The sequence below is a fragment of the Schistocerca cancellata genome, chromosome 1 (genome assembly GCF_023864275.1).
Source record: "Schistocerca cancellata isolate TAMUIC-IGC-003103 chromosome 1, iqSchCanc2.1, whole genome shotgun sequence".
Classification (NCBI taxonomy): Eukaryota; Metazoa; Arthropoda; class Insecta; order Orthoptera; family Acrididae; genus Schistocerca; species Schistocerca cancellata.
Window position 1 is genome coordinate 207,763,067 of NC_064626.1, and position 17,888 is coordinate 207,780,954.

Genomic DNA, 17,888 nt, shown 5'->3' on the forward strand with positions numbered 1-17,888 from the left:
ATTGCAGTTTGTGTCCAATCACTTCTATCTGAATTGGAGTCCTTGCCTTTACCACCTATACTCGAGGTGCAATCGCGTACACCTCCATGGTGTACACCTAGGCTGCAGCTTTGCCTGGACCTTTCACATGGCCCAAAGGACTCAGTTCAACCCGCGGCTCTCTGCTGTCACTTCATCTCGATTTTTGACATATACCGAGGCCATGAAGTGATTTACACCAACGGCTCAATGGCTGATAGTCATGTCGGCTTTGCCTATGTCCATGGAGGATATATTGAACAGCATTCCTTGCCTGATGGCTGCAGTGTTTTCTCTGCAGAGCTGGTGGCTATATCCCGTGCTCTTGAGCACATCCAGTCATGCCCTGGGGAGTCATTTCTTCTGTGTACTGACTCCTTGAGCAGCCTGCAGGCTATCAACCAGTGCTACCCTCATCATCCTTTGGTAGCGACCATCCAGGAGTCCATTTATGCCCTGGAGTTGTCTGGTCATTCAGTGGTGTTTTTGTGGACCCCAGGACATGTCGGAATCCTGGGCAACGAACTTGCCGACAGGCTGGCCAAACAGGCTACACGGAAACGGCTTATGGAGATCTTCATTCCAATAACTAACCTGTATTCATTTTTAGTCACCAGGTTTTTCGGCTTTGGGAGATGGAATGCCATAGTCTCAGTACGCACAGCAAATGGCGTGCCATTAAGGAGACTATGAATGTGTGGCAGTCCTCCATAAGGGCCTCTCCCAGGTTCTCCGTGGTTTTCTGCCTGCTCCACATTGGCCACGCTTGGGTGACCCGTGGCTACCTCCTGCGCCGTGAAGACCCGCCACAGTGTTGATGCGGTGTCCGGTTGACAGTGGCCTGTATTCTGGTGCACTGTCCCACTGTGACTGCCCTGTGATGAAATCTTCAGTTACTGGACTCATTTTATCTGACGATGCCTCATTGGCTGATTTAGTTTTAAGTTTTATTCGTGAGGATTGGTTTTATCATTTGATCTAAATTTTAGCGCATGTCCTTTGTCCCTCTGTGTCTTCTACCCTAGTGCTTTTAGGGTGGAGGTTTTAATGTGTTGCAGAGTGGCTGGCTTCTCCTTTTTATTCTCATGGTCAGCGAGCCTGGTTTGTCGTTTTAATCTCTTCTACCTGTTTCTTGTGTTTCTGTGGTTTTCTTCTCACCTTTTTCCCTCTTAAGTGTTTGTTGCCCTTCTGCTGTTCTTGTGGTTTTTTCTTTATCTCCATTTTGTTTTGTCAGTCTTGTCTGTTTTAATCTCACCCTTGTGGCATTGTTTTATTCGGAACAAGGGACCGATGACCTAGCTGTTTGCCCCCCCACCCCCTGTGCCCCCCCCTCTTTTAAACCAACTAACCAACCATCAACGGGCTAGTGACCTCTGTCAGTCCAATCGTTACCTCCATGCTTATGTTGATGTCTTTTGCGTTTGGTACAGCTTCCACTCTGTAGCCCCGACTGAACACCAGCTCAAAGATGCGATCTGATAGATCTCTGCTGGACCCTTTCACAGCATTTTCAATTCTCTCCTGCAAAAACATGGGTCCTCATTTTTGTCATCATACCATGGCCTATCAAGATCCAAAACTACCTGGGTACACAGTGCTTGGATGTTGTTGCCAGTCCTGATTTTTGAGACTCCTCTTTGACAAGAAACTGATCTAGTTGTTCTATACTTGTCAGCTAAAAACTATCTACATGTGAAAGCTTAAAGCTCGTTGCTTCCTTGCCTAAGTCTCATGGGTTGCAAATTGTGCTACTCTCCATTTTTTCTACTGGGCTCTGGTCCAGTCCCACTTGGAACATGGTTGCCATGTTTGTCTTGGCAGTGTATTCATCTTTGAAACTGTTAAACCCATTCAGTCATCATGGAGTCTGACTGGACACTGGCACCTGCTGGACTAGTCCCATAGACTGCATCCTTGCGGAAGTGGGTATCTTCCATCTTCAGTTCCAATGGTATCACCTCTTGCTTACCTATGCAATTGCCATTTGACAATTTTCTGATCATCCAACATATGCTATTCTATTTGCTTGTGAGGGGCATCAGCCCTCTGACAACTGCTCTCTGGTGGGTTTGCTAGCTAGAATTCACATCACAGCCCATTGCCAGTAACTCCATCTAGAATGTACTCCCTATGTTTTCTCACACACCCCCACCCCCACCATCTACACCTCATCCCTGGTTGGTGCCCAGGCCATGTATTAGGACCAATCTATTTCAAGAACCTAAAGTCTCAGTCAGCCCATGATTTTTTGGCATCTGTTCCTTTTAGTTCTTCAGTACTATCAGGGTGCTACCGTCTTTCAAACTGATGGATGGATCTAAAACCTTAGATGGGATGCGTTATGCTTTTACATCTCCCACTGGTGCGGAGTGCCCTTCACTGCCGGGAACATGTATTATTTTTATGGGAGAGTAGATGGCCATTAAAAGAGCCCTCCAATTTATTAAATAGGCCTCCCTTGATCACATTTTAATATGTAGTGACTTGGTAAACAGTCTCCATGCTATTGAACGTAATGACTCTTGTCACCCTGTAGCCTCGGCTACTCATGGCCTCCTCTCTGAACTCAGTCACACAGCCTGTTCAGTTTGTCTTTCTCTGGGTCCCAAGTCATGTACCGTGTTTACTCGAATCTAAGCCGCACCTGAAAAATGAGACTCAAAATCAAGGAAAAAAAAAATTCCCGAATGTAAGCCGCACCTGAAATTTGAATCTCGAAATTCAAGGGGAGAGAACAGTTTTAGGCCACACCTCCAAATCGAAACAAAGTTGGTCCATTGTAATATGAGACACAATTTAGGTCGAATGAATGACGATGCAGCTACAGTAGTTTGGTTCGAGTCGTACGCTTAGCAGTTAAGCTTTACCAGGTAGCCATTACTATGCGTCAGGTGCTTTGTCCGTATTTATACGGGTACCCTTCCTTTTCGCGTACTTCATCAGGTTTGAATTGATTGTTTATTTTTCTTTGATCTGATAAGTGCCGTTCTCTTTGTTATAGGTGTTTACGTCACACTAAGCAGAAAATGCATTACTGTACTGTGTCATGCATTGTTTGTCGCATTCTGATGAGTGTTTACGACCTGTCGCCGCTCGCGGCATGGCTTGCTTCTGTGCACGCTACTGCCGCTTAAAGAGAGAGAGAGAGAGAGAGAGAGAGAGAGAGAGAGAGAGAGGGGGGGGGGGGGGGGGGAAATCATCTCATTAGCGAAACAATGGCAAGAGACTGCTATTTGCTGTTACCTACACTCCTGCTTTCTTTGATAATCATCAACAAGAACCAAATAATAGACAGCGTATGAACGAGAGTTTAGCGAAAATTTTTCTCCGTTTGAAAATCTTTGCAGATGCCTCTTTAGTACATTACATTCTGCACTGAAATTACAGTCATCTTGGATTTAAAAATCTCGTCAGTTGCCGTGCTTCATTTCTGACTGTATCATTATTAGGCATAAGAATAATACGAATATAAACATGGGATGATATCTATATTTTTCCGCATTTGCTGTTGTCTCACTCTAGTTTCGTAGTTTATTAGGCAGACAGGATTTAAATGAGTTAGCAGCATACACAAAAGAATACATGACAAAATGTTTATATTCGTATTATTCTTACGGTGAAGAGAATACTGCATGCGATTCACAATTCATAAAAGTTCCTGTAAGGAACCATCTCTTCTCACAGGTAGGAAAAATTTTCAGAACGTAGAGTTGGCCATATCGACAATCATCCCAAACAATCTTGCCAGTTGGATTTTCGTAGTACATTGAAATGCTGCTACATTCGAAGATGCACAATAAGGAATTTGTATTTATTTCGTTGGATAATGTATGAAAATGCATTGGTCGAAACTCGAGGCGGAGAAAAAAAAGCTCGTCTTCCACCTTTTTTTTTTTAAATTTATTTACTGACGCAGAGGGTTTGGCACCAGTATTTATCTTTGTGCCTGCAAAGCATGGCTGTGAAGCGCTACATATATTCGACGGCAGAAGTTAGTTGTGGCGGCACCTACCAACATTTTCCAGAACTTCCGCTTTCTTTGAACTCGATTCTAAGCGTTTTTTTTTTATTACAAAAACCGGAAAAAAAGTGTGGCTTAGATTCGAGTAAATACGGTAAGTATCCAGGGAATGAACTGGCTGGCTGTCTTACTGGATGAATGATTATTCACCCCTCATTCGTATTGCCAATCAAGTGTGTGTGTGCGCATGGGTATGTGGGTGTGCGCATGCACATAATGAGGCCTCTGCTCACTCGGAGATGGAACAACATCTGGTGGGCTACTCCCCCTTCTAATAAACTTGATGCGTGCATGTGCACTCACGAGTGCAAACAAGGCCTCCGCTCACTCAGAGCTGGAATAACTGGAGGGCTACTCCCCCTTCTAATAAACTGTATTATCAAGGAGACTACTGCTGCATGGCACTCGTATTCCGTTCCTGCTGGAAGGAATCCACCATTGTATGTTGCCTCTTGACTGACTTATAGTTTTGTTTTATGTAATGAGCCACTCCTATGCTGTGGTTGTGGAACCTTACTGACAGATGCTCATAACCTGGTGGAATGTTCCCTCCTTCTGATTCTCCATGGTAAGTGTGGTGCTCCAAATTCTTTTCATTTTATGTTGGTGGATGACACATGGAAAGTTCAACTGGTTCTCTTGTTTTCTCTGTGACAGTAGTTTTTACTCTCAGATATAATGTTTTAAACTATCTTCGGGGCAGGGGTGGAATGGTTGTTGGGGCACCTCCTGCCTCCTGTGCTGGCTGCCTCTGTCACCTGTTGTTTGCTCTGCTTCAACAGCTTTTAGGCAGTTTGCCTCTTTGTCTGCCACACCTTGTTTTCCATTTTTAGTGATAGCATTTTGTTGATTAATGGGTGTTGTCACCCTAATTAACACTTTTCCTATGAAGAATTGGGGCTGGGACAGCTGTGGCGGGGCCTGCACACTTCACAAGCAGAGTCCTGGGAATGCCCATGTGTGATCTTAACTACTTCACTTGCCTTGTTGTATTATCTTCCATCCAGTTGAGGTCCATTACATTTTAGCCTTTTCCAATTTTACTTTCCTGGATCTTTCGACTTAAACAGGGATCTGATGTGGTGGTTTTCTATCGCCATGACCTGAGAGACCATTTACCCGCTGTAACCTATATACTGATCCAAATCATGTACTTCTTTTTAGCTCTGGCATCGGTATTGCCTTTGTTGACTCACTTTTATCACTCTTATGTTGTTTCCTCCTTTGCACACATTCCTGGTGGATGTCACTACCTTCAGATGAATGAACTTGGGACTGAGAGACTGATAATCCCACTGGTTAGTCCCTTACCCCAACAAACCAACCTTAAGTGCCTTCTCCCACGATGTTCAGTGATTTTGAAGAGTCACTGATTGCATTTTTCTTGTTGATACGTGTACTTTTAACTCCGTGTGGGGTTTGTGTACGCTGTTCACAAGGACTATTTACTTCCAATGTTTCAGTCTGATGAAAATGTTGGCAACCAATATGTTTGATTTTACTATTTTACATTCATAATCTTAACTATATGCCTTCTAAGTGGCAAACGACTGCTAGTAATTGTGTAAACACCTTATGTTGTTGTATGATAACTGCTGTTATGTATGGTCATCATAGAATTTGTTTAGAAGTTTATCTGAAGTGTGTGGAAAGCAGATTCTGCTGAATACCCATTTTGTTTATATTTTCCTTTTATGGTATGAATGTTTTACATGTTCTATGCATTTATTAACTTCATGGTAATTATTTGCCTTAGCTTTTCTAATGGATGCAGTCTGCTGGATAGAAAGTTCTGAGCAAAATCCAAATGCCTGGATCAGTGCATTTGACAATTGACAGCATACATCACTACTGCTCTCTAGTAATATTTTTGCCCTTTCTTATTTGCTGGTTTGCTGGAAAGCTGTTGAGACATTCTCATTTTGAGCTAAAATTAGAATAGTTGTAAATAACGTTATCTCATTGGTCATTAATTATGTTGTTCTGCATTTACTTTTCCAGAGTTGTCTTTCCACTTAGGTGAGTATGTTACATTTTGAATATCTCAGCATGTTAGGTGAACATAATGTGTATGTAGCTTAAGTTTATTTTCAGTTTCTCCAAGAAGGTTACATATTGCTTTTACTAGTAGTGCTTCATGGTAATCAGTGCTATTTACATTTGATGTATTGCTTTGTTGGAGGTTTGAAATGGAATGGCATTTTTTGGAATGTAGTTTGGTTTATTTTAAGTTGTTTGTCTAAAATGAAACATGGTTTGCATGAAACAGTTGGGCTATTAGAAATAGAAACTATATGGTTGAATAATTGTAATATGAAACAGTTTAGTTGTCTTCATTGTTATCATTTTTCTCTAAAACAGTACAGAACGACATATGAGTATTAAATTGTATTTTTGGTCATTTGTTAACTTCAATGAAGAATCAGCTTGTGAGTTCTGAAGCATGATTAGCTAGAATGGTATAAATTTACAAGTATAATTAGTTAGCAATGGTATATATTTACAAGTAAAATGTAGTTTTTTCCCTTATAAGACAACTCTTTAGCAGTAGCATTTTATTTTGTTTTTAATAAAATTACTTTTTATCTGTATATATTTTCTGATGTTAAGTATTGATAGTTATTGTGATTATAGGGAAATCAAATTATAGAACATTCCTTACAAAAGCAGTGTAAATTATCTTTGGGCAAACATTCATGCTCACTGCTCGCTGTGTTATGAATACAGAATTCTTTTCCAGAAAATTTATTTTTTAGAAATACAAACATTTGTCCTTGATTATTTAGCATATTAATAATCTATTCTAATATGCACAGGACGAGAATCATAAAATCACAAGATTTTCACTGATACCTGGTAATTTGCAAAGTGGTGCATGTAGAGAACTTCCAGCCAAGAATAAATAAATAAATTTTAAAGCTCAGTGACAGTTGTAATATGAAAGGAACTTCTGCTGACTAACTACACTCTGATTCAGTTGTAGAAAATGAAAAGGGATTATTCTATTTTGTTATCATATCTTGCAAATGATGATCATGCCATGTCATTTATCTTGGTTATCAATGACCTGTGGTACTCTGCATGTTCTAAAATAGTTATTCAGTGATACTATTGATACACTCACATCATCATCACAGAGTCACTTTACATTTCAGAAACAATGGTACCATAAGGAAGATAGCTACCATTGAGACATGTTCAGACAATTTCATATTTATTCATTTAACAGCTGCAAAGGTCTTTTGCTTGAAAGAATCATAGTTTTTGTTGCTTCAAATCTGAATGCACAAACTGCTTCCCATTAAAAGTGCTGTGTCTGTACTGAAAGCTTCGCCACTATTCACTGATGACATTGCAGTGTGTGACGGACGAGTTAGCATAACACTCTCTCTCTCTCTCTCTCTCTCTCTCTCTCTCTCTCTCTCTCTCTCTTGACACAGCCATTTATGTTGAACATATACACTTTAAGATCACATTATGAAGCAAAGATTGAACAGATATACGTTAAGATCACACTATGAAGTAAAGGTAACAGTTTGCATCAAAGAAGAAATCATTCCCAGTGGTGTGCCTGATCCCACCTCTCAGGAACTCCCAACTATCAATGCAATCATTGTTTTTTCACCTACAGAAGAAAGTTAAATGTTTTGAATAACAATAAATATGAAATGCAAGTTTGTGTTTGAAAAAAAAAAAAAAAGGGGCAGTTTTATCACTGCACGTAAATACCGACATGTCCGCAGTTATCTTTCCTAAGTTTAGCAAAAATGGGAGAGGTGGTGGAAAATACAGGGAAAAAAGAGAAGTGGTTCTTGTGTTTAGCACTGAATAATCTGAGGAGCATACAATGACTAATGCAACAGTTATTCCTCTGAAAGCACATTGGTTTTATTCAGGATTTCAATACGCCATATTATTCCCTACTCTTCTGGCTACAAACACTATCAACATAATCTCTGTTCAATGCCACGGCCTTATGCTGCTTTACTGGGAGGGCCCGTATGTCCGCATGATACCACTCTACTGGTCGACCTTGGAGCCAGTGTCTTGCTGCATCAATAATCTCCCAATCATCCACGTACTGTTTCCCCTGGAGTTCATCTTTTGTGGGGCCAAACAGATGGAAGTTGGAAGGTGTGACATGTAGGCTAGATGAGGAAGAACAGTCCATTTATGTTTTATGTGGTCCTCATGAGAGTGCAGACTTTCGTGAGGCCTACCATTCTCACGGAGAAGGATAAGTTTGTATTTTTGTGGCAATGAATATATTGAATTCGTTGCAGAAGTCACAGCTTTATGTGGCCAGTTGACATGCGAGAGATCAGACAGGTTTGTGCGACCTTGTTGTGATGACAGGTGTCTCGCTCAGTGACTCTTCTTGCTTTTGCCTCTGTAGATATTCTGCAAGTGCCTATCAGTATCAGTGATGCTGTAGTTTTCTGCCAAAAGCAGCTCAATGACAGTCCTCTGCTTTGATCACACCTCTGTTATAGATGCTATTTCGAGGCTATGTATGGTGATACCACATATTGAAACTTCTTGAAACTATAGGGGTTAGTGTGGAAATATCCCACAATTTCCCCACAACAAAGTCTGCATTTTTTCGACCAAAATTGGCTGAAGGGAAAAAGTGTGTTGTGTTACTTATTGAATACCCTTTTTAGGTGAACTTTATTGTCCAGTTACTCATAATTCATTTGCTTTTAGCCCTTTTTTGTTGTTGAGATTTATGTAATGTAGACAAACTTTTAACAATGTATAAAAGTGTCCCATGTCAGTAATTCAGCACCTCGTAGCATGTAAGCTGATCGTAGTTACGAAGTAAACAAAATTTTATCATGCGTTACCTGTTACTTTTACTTCTTTTTGTTGCCAGGCTCATGTCAAAAGTCAGTTTGGTAATAAGTACCTACATTATTGATAAAGCATGAAATTTAATTGTAAATAGATTTTAATTCTATCATGCTTGGATGTAGTGGCACACTTTGGTTTTGATTGTTTTTTGCCCCTCTTAATTTATTTGGCTTTGTAATTGGCCGCTGTGGTATTCACCTGGTAAAAATGAAGAAAGGTGATTCAACTTGATTAATTCATAGAACCTTATTGAAATAGGTATGAGAGTTTCAAAATATGTCAAAGCACCTTTTTCTACTTTCGAACAGTGCAACTTCTAACAAAACGGTGAATATATCAGTAGATAAGCACATAAACAAGAACCACATTTTGTGTGTGTGTGTGTGTGTGTGTGTGTGTGTGTGTGTGTGTGTGTGTGTGTGTGTCTTTAGAAATTGGGAGGCAACACAAACATCTAAACTGAGCTGCTGTGCAAAAAGTTATTGTTTGTGATTACAGAGATTACAGAGTGTGGTTGTTGTTGTTGTTGTTGTTGTTGTTGTTGTTGTGGTCTTCAGTCCTGAGACTGGTTTGATGCAGCTCTCCATGCTACTCTATCCTGTGCAAGCTTCTTCATCTCCAAGTACCTACTGCAACTTACATCCTTCTGAATCTGCTTAGTGTATTCATCTCTTGGTCTCGCTCTACGATTTTTACCTTCCACGCTGCCCTCCAATACTAAATTGGTGATCCCTTGATGCCTCAGAACGTGTCCTACCAACCGATCCCTTCTTCTAGTCAATTTGTGCCGCAAACTCTTCTCCTCAATCCTATTCAGTACCTCCTCATTAGTTATGTGATCTACCCATCTAATCTTCAGCATTCTTCTGTAGCACCACATTTCAAAAGCTTCTATTCTCTTCTTGTCCAAACTACTTATCGTCCATGTTTCACTTCCATACATGGCTACACTCCATACAAATACTTTCAGAAACTACTTCCTGACACTTAAATCTATACTCGATGTTAACAAATTCCTCTTCTTGAGAAACGCTTTCCTTGCCATTGCCAGTCTACATTTTATATCCTCTCTACTTCGACCATCATCGGTTATTTTTCTCCCTAAATAGCAAAACTCCTTTACTACTTTAAGTGTCTAATTTCCTAATCTAATTCCCTCAGCATCACCCGACTTAATTCGACTACATTCCATTATCCTCATTTTGCTTTTGTTGTTGTTCATCTTATATCCTCCTTTCAAGACACTGTCCATTCCGTTCAACTGCTCTTCCAAGTCCTTTGCTGTCTCTGACAGAATTACAATGTCATCGGCGAACCTCATAGTTTTTATTTGTTCTCCATGGATTTTAATACCTACTCCGAATTTTTCCTTTTGTTTCCTTCACTGCTTGCTCAATATACAGATTGAATAACATCGAGGAGAGACTACAACCCTGTCTCACTCCCTTCCCAACCACTGCTTCCCTTTCATGTCCCTCAACTCTTATACCTGCCATCTGGTTTCTGTACAAATTGTAAATAGCCTTTCGCTCCCTGTATTTTACCCCTGCCACCTTCAGAATTTGAAAGAGAGTACTCCAGTCAACATTGTCAAAAGCTTTCTCTAAGTCTACAAATGCTAGAAACTTAGGTTTACCCTTCCTTAATCTAGCTTCTAAGATAAGTCGTAGGGTCAGTATTGCCTCACTTGTTCCAATATTTCTATGGAATCCAAACTGATCTTCCCCGAGGTCGGCTTCTACCAGTTTTTCCATTCGTCTGTAAAGAATTCGTGTTAGTACTTTGCAGCTGTGGCTTATTAAGCTGATTGTCCGGTAATTTTCACATCTGTCAACACCTGCTTTCTTTGGGGTTGGAATTATTATATTCTTCTTGAAGTCTGAGGGTATTTCGCCTGTTTCATACATCTTGCTCACCAGATGGTAGAGTTTTGTCAGGACTGGCTCTCCCAAGGCCGTCAGTAGTTCTAATGGAATGTTGTCTACTCCTGGGGCCTTGTTTCGACTCAGGTCTTTCAGGGCTCTGTCAAACTCTTCACGCAGTATCGTATCTCCCATTTCATCTTCATCTACATCCTCTTCCATTTCTATAATATTGTCCTCAAGTACATCGTCCTTGTAAAGACTCTCTATATACTCCTTCCACCTTTCTGCTTTCCCTTCTTTGCTTAGAACTGGCTTGCCATCTGAGCTTTTGACGTTCATACAAGTGGTTCTCTTTTCTCCAAAGGTCTCTTTAATTTTCCTGTAGGCAGTATCTATCTTACCCCTAGTGAGATAAGCCTCTCCATCCTTACATTTGTCCTCTAGCCATCCCTGCTTAGCCATTTTGCACTTCCTGTCGATCTCATTTTTGAGACGTTTGTATTCCTTTTTGCCTGCTTCATTTACTGCATTTTTATATTTTCTCCTTTCATCAATTAAATTCAATATTTCTTCTGTTACCCAAGGATTTCTACTGGCCCTCGTCTTTTTACCTACTTGATCCTCTGCTGCCTTCACTACTTCATCCCTCAAAGCTACCCATCCTTCTTCTACTGTATTTCTTTCCCCAATTCCTGTCAATTGTTCCCTTATGCTCTCCCTGAAACTCTGTACAACCTGTAGTTCTTTCAGTTTATCCAGGTCCCATCTCCTTAAATTCCCACCTTTTTGCAGTTTCTTCAGTTTTAATCTACAGGTCATAACCAATAGATTGTGGTCAGAGTCCACATCTGCCCCTGGAAATGTCTTAAAATTTAAAACCTGGTTCCTAAATCTCTGTCTTACCATTATATAATCTATCTGAAACCTGTCAGTATCTCCAGGCTTCTTCCATGTATACAGCCTTCTTTTATGATTCTTGAACCAAGTGTTAGCTATGATTAAGTTGTGCTCTGTGCAAAATTGTACCAGGCGGCTTCCTCTTTCATTTCTTAGCCCCAATCCGTATTCACCTACTACGTTTCCTTCTCTCCTTTTTCCTACTACCGAATTCCAGTCACCCATGACTATTAAATTTTCGTCACCCTTCACGATATGAATAATTTCTTTTATACAGAGAGTGGTTATATTTACCCATTTTGTTGTTTGCATTGTATCCATGATGTTTTGTTTTCACGTTAATTATATACCAACTTTAAAGTATTATGTAACAAGAGGTGCAAGTATATCCCATATGTTAGGCATGTATATTACAGGACAACTTTTGTGTATTTTTCAGTTTTTAAGCTTGTTGATATCAAAGTTTTGCTTGTTCCAAAACTGAGCATACAATTGAGTTGGATCAAATAAATTTGTCAGAATTTCAAGTTCTAATGATTAAGGTTATAGCTATGTGTAGGTCACACATCTGTTAAACATGTGATTTGAATTTTCTATTTCTTCATGTGTTGTTTGCTTAGCATATCACTTTTCTATAGTTATACAAAGCAACAGCTTGGTGTATGTCAAGGCTGAAGGAAGAAGTACAGCGTGATTGTGCTGAATGGGCAGCCCCAATATTTGCATGGAATGGTGTAAGAAATTCCCAGATAAAAGGAATCGGAATGTCTAATAGCATGCCTACATTCTCATTCATCAGTAATATCCGCTGGTAATTGCAGGACCCATTGCTCCTGAAATATTTTCCCATGATTGTTGCTGAGTTAACTTAAGCAATAGTTGCATGATTCTTTTTTTGGAATTAACAAAGACTGAAAAGTTCAGTTATGGCTTTGGTGTGGTAATATTGCTAACTTGATTTTATCATGACTTTATTATGGTGAAACTTGATTTTTAAGCACAGATTGTTCCAAAAAAAGGGGCTGCTGCTTCTTAATTCATATTTTGTATGTAGCCTGAAGAAATGTTGTAGGTAAATGAATTCTTTATTTTTGTGTGTGTTCATTACAGTGTGTCAACTCATCATCATCATCATCATCATCATTATTATTATTATTATTATTATTATTATGAACAAAATACGTCATCCATACCTAACATTTTAAGCTTCTATACTTGATCTGAGACAAATACTACATTGTTTGTAAACAGTTCACAAGGCTCACAGAGAGGAACTGGAATTTGTGCTGTTGATACTGGAGAAAGTGCTGGTGCTGCTGCCTGAACTCATCTCAGGACGATGGCAACTACACAGCCTCACGCGCATCCTTAGTAAACTCCTGCATCCTGGAAATTCTTACAAATTGCGCAGAGAGGCAATCAGGTAATGCTAAGGGATTTATTTTATTCATTAGTTATATTTTTTAAATGTTACAATATTGGTAACTGTTGTGACTAAATTAAAGTGAACCACCACGTTACTTTTTCCCCCCACCATTTTTGTAATGAGCTTGGCTTGTGGTAGGCACTGTGTCGCAAGGTTCCATCTGCTTTCCTTCGTACCAAAACATTAAGAAAAGGTAAAGTACCATCTTTTTCCACTTCCATTGTAAAGTTTACATTCAGATGGAGCAAATTTAAATGCTGAAGAAATGTAGGTAGAGTATCATGTCCATGTGACCACACCACAAATGTATCGTCCACATACCGCAGAAAACAAGAGGGTTTGAGAGTAGCCGAATATAATGCTTTTAGTGCAAAGCCCTCCATAAAATAACTGGCCAGCATAGGAGACAGAAGTTTTCCCATGGTGACACCACCTACTTGCTCACTTGTTCAAAGTATTGGTCATGAAATAAGAAGTATGTTGAAGTAAGCATCTGTTGAAATGATGCCACTATGTCCTCCTCAAACTTGTTGCTAATGAACTCTAAAGGAAACCTTTGTGAATAAAGACACAACATGAAAATTTACTAAGAGTTCCGAAAATTGCAGTATAAAGGTTTTCATATGACTTGTGAAATCTTCAGGGTTTTGGATATGATGGTTGCACTTGCCCACGAGAGGTCCCAATAGTTATGTCAGATATTTAGCAACAAAATAAGTAAGTGCTCCTATGTTACTTACAATGGGACAGAGAGTCACTGTATTATGGATCTTGGGTAGGCTATAGTCTAGGAGGAACTGCAGCTTGTTGACGCAAACCCTTGGTGACTTGTGCTGGAATTGAGGTCTTCAAGTCTTTTTCGGCATCCTACCCATTAGATCACTTCTTAGTTTACTGTATGCAGGAACGTTGAGCAGTTTGACATCTCGTTATTATATTCTGAGTGTGTGAGAAGCACAGTTGCATTTCCTCTGTCAGCAAGTAAGGTGATGAGGTCTTGGTCTCCTCTCAATTCTTGTAGAGCGTGTCTTTCAGCTGAGGTGCTGTTAAAGTTGGCCTTCTTAGGTGGATCTCTGGTCAATATGCAGCATGTGTCATGCCTGATCTCGTAGTCAGCATCCTTAGGAAGTTTTGAAATAGCCTGTTCTATTCCACTAATCACATCTCGGATGGGAATGGTCCATGGTGTAGGTGCAAAATTCAGACCATCCTCTAGCACCAAAACTGCAGCTTTGTTCAAAGTCTGCTCTGTGATATTATACACGGTATGTCTTCTTGGCATGTCATCTTGCATTCAGGCTTCAAGTCGATTGTATTTTGTCATTTGACAAACCTTAGCTTGTTGTTCAGTCCAGTCACCCAGTGCCCAAGTGGCACTGTCTACCCAGTTCCAGGATACCGCTGAAAGGTTCACTGAAATCTACAAATGGAGTGATAGTAATTGTCTGGACACCAAGCTCAATTTCTGATGCATATAGCGCACCCTTTCTCTCACAAGTGCTGCACTCAGTCGTTTAACTCTAATGGCAGCTGGAGAATTTGTACAGTGTTAAAATTTAGCAAACATAGGAATGGTTTGCTTGTTGTGGCATCTCTGTAAAAATGCAAGGTTGCATAACTATCTACCTCTTTTGAGATGTAACTTATCAAACTCACATACGTTCAACACCATCACCTCCCCATGAAGGTATCAGAGGTGACTGATCAAGCTTTCCTGGTGGATATGTTGTAAATAGTCTTCATGGGTTTGGATTTGTAGATAGATGGCGCTGTATTAAAAAGTCCTCTGCCGAAAATTGCAGAGCAGCCCTCCTGAGAGTGCGCTGTACGCTGTGTTTACTAACAGTGCGGTCAGACGTTACTCACTAAAAAACTATACCAGACCAATGTTATGATGGGTCTGTTATTGAAAAAATCTTAATTTTCTCATTCTAATTCAACAGCAGCCAATGCAGGGTTCCAGGTTGTGCTCAGTTAAAATCCCGCATTCCTGTTGATTAGATTACCAGCTGTACGGATATGTATTGCTTCCTTAAAGACACAATCCCAGAAAGATGATGCCAGGGATAAAACTTCTGTCTTTTCATAAATCATCCGATGTCTTGTATTCAGACAGTGTTCTGTGATTGCCGACTTTCTGTTGACATAGGTGTGTATGACGCAGATGTTCATCACAGTGTTCTTGTACTGTGTGACATGTCTGGCCTGTATACGTTGCCTCACATTGACAAGGAAGCTTGGACACACCACATTGCCTCAGGCAATGGTGCTCGTCTCACAAACAGAAAATAATACCAGGATGTACAAACTGCTCGATGATCCTGCATGCAGTTAAATTAAAAAGTGATTCAATGAGTAGGATCCAGTGAAAGACTTGGAAGAGCTCAATTCCAGCACAAGTCACTAAGGGTTTGTGTCAACAGGCTGCAGTTCCTCCTATACTATGGCCTACCCAAGATCCATAAGAATGGGGGTGACTCTCTGTCCCATTGTAAGTAACATAGGAGCACCTACTTTTGTTGCCAAATATCTGACATCACTATTGGGACCTCTTGCAGGCAAGTGCGACCATCATATTCGAATGTCCAAAGATTTTATAGGTCATATAAAAAATTATAGATTGGAATTGTCGGATTTCTTTGTCAGTTTTGATGTTGTGTCGTGCAAGACTCTTTAGAGCTCAGCAACAAGTTTGAGGAGGCATAGTGGCATTGTTTAACACATGCTTACTTCAATATATTTCTTATTTCATGACCAGTACTTTGAACAAGTGAACAAGTAGATGGTGTCTCTATGGGATGCCTTCTGTCACCAGTGGCGGCCAATTATTTGATGGAGGACTTTGCAGAAAAAGCTCTACAGTCTGCTACTCTCAAACTCTCGTGTTTTCTGCAGTATGTGGAAGATACATTTGTGGTGTGGCCACATGGACCTGATACTCTACCTACATTTTTTCAGCGTTTAAATTTGCTCCATCTGAATATAAACTTTACAATGGAAGTGGAAAAAGATGGTACTTTACGTTTTCTTAATGTTTTGGTATGAAGGAAAGCAGATGGAACTTTGGGACACGGTGTCTACCGCAAGCCAATGCATACAGATCTGTATCACAAGCTGCCATCTTCTTGCACAATACAGTAGTGCATTATGTGCATTAGTTCTTAGAGCGCATGTGGTTTCTGATCTTGGAATCCTGTCGAGTGAAATACAACATATAAAGACAGTGTTCCGACAAAACACTTATTCTGAGAGACAGATACATAATGCATTCAGGCCCAAGTGAGTTCAATCTTTGGAGCAGAATGAAGATACGAAGACACCCACCACTTTGCCCTTTTTGCCATATTTTGGTGCCATGTTGTCAAGAATCTGAAGAGTCCTCAGAAGATACGACATTAAGTGTGTTTTTTGACTATCTGCAAAATTGTGGCTGTCAGGTTCATCTAAGAATGATCGTGGCCTGAGGAAATGTTGTGTGTACAAGATTCCTTGTCAATGTGGGGCAGCATATATAAGCCACACATGTTGCACATTACAAGAATACTGTGATGGACATCAGCATCATACAGTCCTATGTCAACGGGTAAAGTCAGCAATTGTGGAACACTGTCTGAATAAATAACATCGCATGATTTATGAAAAGACAGAAGTCTATCCCCAACATCATCTCTCTGGGATTGCGCCATTAAGGAAGCAATACATATCCGTACAGCCAGTAATCTCATCAACAGGGATGCTGGATTTCAACTGAGTGTAGCCGTGGAAACCTGCATTGGCTGCTATTAAATCACGACGAGAAAATTAAGAGTTTTTTTTTTTTTTCAATAACAGACCCGTCATAACATTGATATAGTATAGTTTTTTAGTGTGTGACATCTGGCCGCACTGTTAGTAAACATAGCATACAGTTCACACAAAGAAGGGCCACTCTGCGATTTTAGGCAGAGGGCATTTTAGTATGATGCCATTTATCTGTGAATCATTGCGCATGCATGATTTACGCGCCTGCACATTTTTTGCTTGCGTGTTCTATGTACAGGATGTTGATGTGTGGATACCGTCAGTCATACTTAGCCACCAGTAAGGTTGTACCACCTGAAGACGTTGGAAAGATGCTCCAAGGAAACATTGTGGAATTTGCGCAACAACATTTGGCAGAAATTCCATGAAGACTATTTATGAGAAAAAGATTGCCAAAATTTCTTCTGTGTTACTGTTCATTTCTTTGAATTTGTCTGTTTCACTTTTCATTTGCATGAAATGATATCACAAATGCGCACTTACTATGGTTATTAATTTTCATAAGTTTTTACTTTAGCAAACTTTGTGGAAGATTCTCACTAATGGTTTATACCAGTTTCTTCTTCTCCTCCTCCTCCTCCTCCTCCTTCTTTTTTGTTTTCTTTTTCATTTTCTTCTGCTTGGTAGTCTCACAATAGATGTTAGAGATACCTCAAAATACTATGTGCACAGTGATCAACTATACTTGTAATTTATTTTATATTTCTGCCTTGTTTTAAGTATAAATATGTTATTTACCCTATATCCTGTACTTCTGTATGTTATAAGATGTAAAAATCGTATATATATATATATATATATATATATATATATATATATATATATATATATATATATATATGGTTATAATAGAAGGAAACATTCCATGAAGGAAAAATATACCTAAAAACAAAGATGATGTGACTTACCAAATGAAAGTGCTGGCAGGTCGACAGACGACTGACATCTCTGCCCAAACTCTTTGTCTTTAAATATGTCTGCTTGTGTCTGTATATGTGTGGATGGA

At 39.8% G+C, this 17,888-nt stretch overlaps 1 protein-coding gene across 1 annotated transcript in view; it reads left to right on the forward strand.

Annotated features, from left to right (window-relative positions):
- Window positions 1-17,888, forward strand: part of LOC126164502 (probable Rho GTPase-activating protein CG5521) — a 289,412-nt gene that overhangs the window by 24,468 nt on the left and 247,056 nt on the right. Inside the window, exons 3-4 of the mRNA XM_049920250.1 lie at window positions 6,041-6,058; window positions 12,907-13,078. Of these exons, the coding sequence (XP_049776207.1) occupies window positions 6,041-6,058; window positions 12,907-13,078 (190 nt within the window). The remainder of the gene's footprint in view (window positions 1-6,040; window positions 6,059-12,906; window positions 13,079-17,888) is intronic.